The sequence below is a fragment of the Cephus cinctus genome, unplaced genomic scaffold, assembly GCF_000341935.2.
Source record: "Cephus cinctus unplaced genomic scaffold, Ccin1 Ccin1_scaffold1184, whole genome shotgun sequence".
In the NCBI taxonomy this organism is placed as follows: Eukaryota; Metazoa; Arthropoda; class Insecta; order Hymenoptera; family Cephidae; genus Cephus; species Cephus cinctus.
The window spans coordinates 1,132,964-1,139,126 of NW_014333664.1; the positions used below are offsets into that span (position 1 = coordinate 1,132,964).

The 6,163-nt window shown below is 45.5% G+C and overlaps 1 protein-coding gene across 4 annotated transcripts in view; it reads left to right on the top strand.

The window, feature by feature from the left end:
- The window catches only part of LOC107272513, a 122,913-nt gene that overhangs the window by 62,151 nt on the left and 54,599 nt on the right, over positions 1 to 6,163 (top strand). For 2 of the 4 annotated variants that reach the window (XR_003061221.1, XM_025089753.1), the window contains exon 1: positions 4,655 to 4,709. The exons of 1 other annotated variant lie outside the window; for it this stretch is intronic. Coding sequence is in view for 2 of the 3 variants with exons in the window: in XM_025089753.1 (XP_024945521.1) it covers positions 4,655 to 4,709 (55 nt within the window). In the remaining variant the exon portion in view is untranslated. Of the gene's footprint in view, positions 1 to 3,331; positions 4,710 to 6,163 lie in introns of those variants that run through there. One more of the 4 variants, XM_025089754.1, reaches the window with a different exon arrangement.

The following is a 6,163-nucleotide window of genomic DNA, read 5'->3' on the forward strand; positions in this document are numbered from 1 at the left end:
CCCCCCCCCCCCCTGGCGGCGACAGGAACGACGACGGCGACGACAGGGAGGACGAAGAGGACTCTCGTATCTTTTTATATTGTCGCTTCGGGTTTACGAGCGGCGATACAAGGCAAAATTGCGCCGGGACATATAAGTATCCAGGACGCGTGAAATTCCACGAATTGGGCTTCTGCGTTTATCGTGTTTCTCGAATTTTTTGGTAATTTCGTCAAATTCACCGTTTTTCTGTCAATCATTATTATACCAGACACTTGGATTTTGAATATAAAATTCATAGTCGTCAGTGATACTGATGCCGAATAAATGTTTGTTCTTTTGAAATTTTGATAAATTTTTTTTACAAATAAACTAAAGTAGATGGAAACATACCCATAAACGTCAATCACTGTACGAGTCACGGTATAACATTATACTTTTATCGTGGTCATAAAGCAGTGAAGATTTTGAAAAATTTCACTCAATAAAAATTTCGGACAAGTGGGTAATTCTCGTAAAATTTTTACATACCGTTCATTCCAGGGTTTCTAATGCGTAGACTGGCGAATTTTTGGAACATTGTCAGACACATATGTTTGCACAGTAATATACGCAGTGTTACGACACATATCTATATAGTAGAATAATAATAACAGTTCACCCATCCAAGAGCGAAAACCTCGTTCAATGTGAAATACACCGCTACGAATTACCCGCGACAGAAGAGCGTTCGGTCGTATATCATGTCGGTCCAATAAAATCGGATGCTGCGGAAGAAGAGTGTCACGTAACAAAATTCATCTCGACGATTGGTCCCAGTCGTTTGTTCGAGGATTCAAATACCATGTTGGGTAGAAATAAAAACGGTAGGATCCCAGGCGAAGACGCGATGCACATAAGGGAAAGGAAATGGACGAGGAAGAACTAAGAGGACGTATACCTATATACGTATACATATATTCTGGACCGTATCATCGGCAAAGGGTTTTAGTACCGACTTGACGTCTCAATTAAATTTTCAACTTGGTGGACTCCGGCCTGAATCTTCCACACCTTTTTAGACGTTTTGTCACCGGACATAAATTTTCTCGGCATTAAACATAGATATCGTCAGCCTCAACCTCATCTTTCGATCTTCCCTCCCTCTCTTCCCTTCTCCCCATGTCCATCTAAGGTTTCGTCCGACCCGCGAGTAGCCTAGCTGCGCACGTGTAAATTGTTCATATACGTGTTTACCAATCTCACGTACTCGGGAACTTCTCCACTAGATGTCAATTCGTCGGAGGATTAGATGGCCCGTTTGTAGACAACCGTTCGTAAATCGTTTTAAGAGGCTCTTACGTATGGTCCTTTTAAAATTCAATGCTGGAGGATAATCCATGCTGCTATATATGTGTGTGTATTCATATATGGGATCAATTCCCTTGGTTTGATTGCCAGAAGTTTAAAAACAAAAAATAAAAAAATAAAAATATAGTACCCACTAAAGGATGTCGGATTATGCAGGTTATGACGGCTTCGTTCGTACTGGTCGGTCTCCGGGACGTCCACTTGAATAATTCGAGGACTTTGTCGTCGTGAAGTCCGTGAACCGCGAGATGGGAATTTCGCGACTAACGGGAAGGATATCGACGAGAGAAGATCCGTTGAATGGAGCTGGGTCAGAGTTCTGGAAAGCAATAAGTAAACTGGTGAACTGATTTTCACTTGGACTTACGAATAGCCTTTTGCCATATCTGACGTAGGCGAGCCGTAACGTGAAATCCGAAGGCGAGGGTGTTCTTTATTTTCAAATTTTCGTTACACGTGAAGAAACGAGCGAAGAATAATAGCGATTTTGCAGCTCTGTATAGCATCGAATAAAATGACAGAACGTGAAAAGCAAAAGTCTACCTTCGGGCTAGGGGACAGTTGGTAGTTAATTATCCCCTTTCGTCAGCGAATTACCGGAATTAAGGACAACTGCCCGTTATTAAAAATAATTAATTTTTGGTTTTTAAAAAAAACAGAGATTTTCTCGCTCCCTTTCTTCGCACGTAAGTTATGCCGCGTCGGATGCAAAGTTAATAAGAAACTTCGCTGCCGAATCCAGTCTGGCTAACCTGACGCTGGCGTGGAGTATAAAGTAAAAAGGGCCTTATCGTCTGGGCCCGATCTTATCAACGTTAGTCCCACCGTAAGATAAATCATACGCAAGCTCGCCGGGGCACCTTTAATTACCGGGTCGCTCGCAAAAATATGAAGACGTAATACGTTATCCAGTTTGCCTCCGCGCACCGGTAGATATATACCTAACCTCCGTAGAAGACTGGTCCAGTTGATGCTGAGAGGCGTTGCTCATAAATAACGAATGTATATTCATGAACGCCACTGGGTACTTCGAGTTTGGAGATGAATGTTTGGTCTACCTACCCGCTGGAGGATCATCGTATACGGTCCCGTGCGCGCTGCACGAATCCTCGAGACGGTGTCCCCTGGACCACTTGTGGGATTTTTCAACAGTATATACGACAACGTGGACCTCTTTGCTAACCAAGAGGAAAATGCTAGCCGATTGTCAGGTGGTCGATTCCTGAGTGTAGATCCCTGTACCGAGGAGCCTCGAGTGGCTTCCTCGGAACTTCATCTTGCAGCATCCTCAAGAGCAATCGTCAGATGAGCCGCGCGCATTACGATTAAAAGGTCCAGCCAGTTGTATCCTGGTAGACACGGATTTCGGGATCTGACGTTACTTTAACGGTCTTGCACTCTTCTCTCTCTCTCTCTCTCTCTCTCTCTCTCTCTCTCTCTCTCTCTCATCTCTCCAAGAAGTCTCCTCCGCTACCTGCGACTCCTCACGGCACAGCTGTGCACACACAGACTCCAGGAACGTCCTCTGGTATCCGTACAAATATACAAGGTGTCCCGACACAAGATACATGAACTTGTATTTATACTCGGAGGACAGGACACTTTACGAGATGCAAATAGAAACCGGCCATACGTAGGCCTCGAATTAAGAACAGCGTCGAATCAAAATAATTTTACCGAAAATTCACGAAAGACCGTTTTCACTGAAATGGACCATTAAAAAACAGCCGAGGCTGGTTGAAGGAAAATTTTCAAAAATGAAAAATCTTCAACCCCCCATCTCTCGCTCGACCCCGTGGTATCAGGTAGTCGAAGCGAGCTATGTATTCGGCCAGTTCCTCGACTCCTATACGCAGTGCCGCGTATTCCCCTACTCCTTCCCCGACTTCGGTTCTCCTACCTCCCGGCCGTCTCCTGACTCCGGCTCTACCTGAGCCATGTGACTGATTCCCCTTCTCCGTAGGTTGACGAGTCGAGGGCCAGCCTACCTGTCGCCCGCTGCCCCGCTCCCATTACGACGCGGACTCTCGCGGCAGGTGCACCAACCTAAGTGCCACTCTGCTTACCTGTGTGCCTACCTGCGCCACCCGTTCGGCCTTTCCTCCACGTCGTGTACCGTAGCCGCCGTAGTGCCGTACCATCCCGCAGGGACGACGGACTGTTCTCTTATCACGGGCACCTCGTGCGCCCTTCCTTTTTGTACGCTCGCATACATATATATGTATGCAGATCATTTTTAAGAAAGAAATAAAAAAGGAAAAAAAAAAAGAAAGGGGATACACCAGATCAATTTTCAATGCCGCAATTCTGTGAGATTCTTCGTAATATCAGATACGTCGAACTACGTCGATTAGAGATTGATCTTAAGGATTTCTTTTTTTGACGCTTCGTGCGGGTACGGCCTTTTCGATGATCTCGTAAATCGTATTGGTTCGCGTTTCGTTACGAGCCTGTGAGCCGAATTATCAGTGGTTGTGCGAATTGTGAGACATGTGCGATCTCGGCAAGATTGAAGATTATCCTTGACGAAAGATAATCCGGTTACGTGGACGTTTCTTACGTGCTTCTCGGTCGAGTGTCAAGATCTGTTATGACAATTGGTGATTACGCAAGAACGTGACTGTTGATCAAGAACTACGTCCCGTTTGACGTATCGACCTGCGCTCGTTGTCGTGGATTTTCTGTACCCGCCAAAGTCTCCTGTAAGGACCAAGTTCGATCTCCTCGATCGGCCACCTTGTACCTCTTATCAGGCTACTTGGATAGTGCCTTGAGGTACGTCGCGACGCCGATTACTGTACCGACGTCGTATCGCCAAGAACTGTTCGTGACTCCACGTGCGTCCTCGATAAGAATTATCCTTGAGGCTTTCGTCTCTCTATACGTGGGTACTTGGGTCACGTATTTTCTACTGTGGACTTTCTTGCTGCCAGCTGCTGGGGAATCATCTGTTGGCTGGACCACGTATACCAGCGGCCCAAGGGACCAGACTAGGGTGTACTGTGTGCTTTTCATTTTGGACCGATCTTGTCCTGGTCCGGTATCATACTCGGTGGTAACCTTTGACATATGGAGGGTTAGCGTGTTTGACGTTTAGTGAGGATCTTTTTGACGCTGTTTTTAATCGTGCGAAATCATCTGAAAAAGACACGTCAATCGAGCCGGGACATTGCTTAGATAAGGGAATCGGTAAACGAGCGATTTTTACGCTCGTTTCAACTTTTTCACGTGACTATTACGAGACTCAATATCACGCAAGCTGGACATTTTGACTACGACGTCCGCACCACCGGAGTGGAGATGTCCACCGCGGGTCGCTGAGAGAATGAGGGAGCTGGACACCGAGAGCCCCGTCGTCTGGCCAGCTTGGTGTTATACTGGTGAGTTCAAAAGTTTAAAGAGCGAGTCCAAATTTGAATTTGCATTTTTATTATTTGCACGTGTCAGAGATGCGGTGTTCGCGGTTTTTTTTTTTGACAGCTGGAGAATATTTGGGATATACAAAAATTTATTGGGTATTTGAGATTCGTATTTACATGGGACGGTCGGGTGGTACTAGTAAAAATTTGGTACTCGACGTGCAGAGAAAAAATTTTGGATTCGTATGAGATTTTGAAAAAAAAAATTTCATCTATGACTTTGATCGGTTGTTGTTCTTCGTCTCGAGAGGAACTCCAGCTTCCATTACGTCGGAATTACACACGAAGTGATTGGCTCGATTCGCCGGGCGTATCGGGATTCCCGTAGGGAACGAATCGTGGGACCCTAATTATGCTTTAATATTGAAAATTAGGAACTAATGGAAGGCGGTGCAGGGGCAGCCGGCGCAGTGCGTCGCGGCGGTAGCGAACCTGAGGGCCACTTAACTCAGGCCGGTTCCCCTCTGCGTTATCTCGCTTAATCACCGACCGTTATTTGTCGGTTTCTTCCAATTAAGACTCCCCACTTGGGCGCACGGTGTCCAAATTCTCGTGGATTCTTTGGAGTGAAATTTTCGAAAATTTTTTTGAAAATTCCAAAAATTTCTAACGAACCTCACCCGCTCGAACGGTACGAGCAACACGAATTATTTGTAATCGATCAAACGTTCCGACCTGCTAATGAATGTTATTATTATTAAAAAAAAAAAAATTAACGGAATTTCAAAATCGTTAAAGTCAAGGACAAAGGCCAATGGTCTTGCAGGATTTCCGGTAACGAAGCTTTACGGACTGTCGCTTGCAGTAACGACGGACTCACGTGTCGCCTCGACTAATAATCCCACGAATCGACGCCATAAGACACGGAGCAGCCCAAAGGCCAAGACTTACCGACGACCGATCCTAGAGGCTGAAACCCAGACTTCGCCTCGTCCTGAGGTAGACTGATAAAAATGGCAAACTTCAGCCTGTTTTTGCAACCGTGACAACTACGGCCTGCCAAAAACTCTTGTGCCATTCCTTGCCAAAAAAGTCATTAATATTTCCAACGCGACCTGAACCGTCCTTGTCCGTCACCCGGTACAGGATACCGACGAAAGCCACAGCATCCACGAAAGGTGCACGTCGCATTCTCACTCCTGCTCCACGTGAAACCGGAAGGCGCAAGAAGTCACGGGAAGTTCAATTCGTTCGAAGAAACGCGCGGTAGCTAATGACCAAAGAATCCTGAACGTAACGGGCGTGTCTCGATATTAAAAAGTTCAACCAGCCGATCCGGCATAATCCGTAGGAGCGATCGTTGAATGATAATCAGCAGATTCCAAAAATGGTCCATAATAAGAGCCGTGACATTTTTCAAGAAATTTAATGTAAGGTTTCGAAAAAAAAAAAAAAAAAAAAAAAAAAAATTAAAA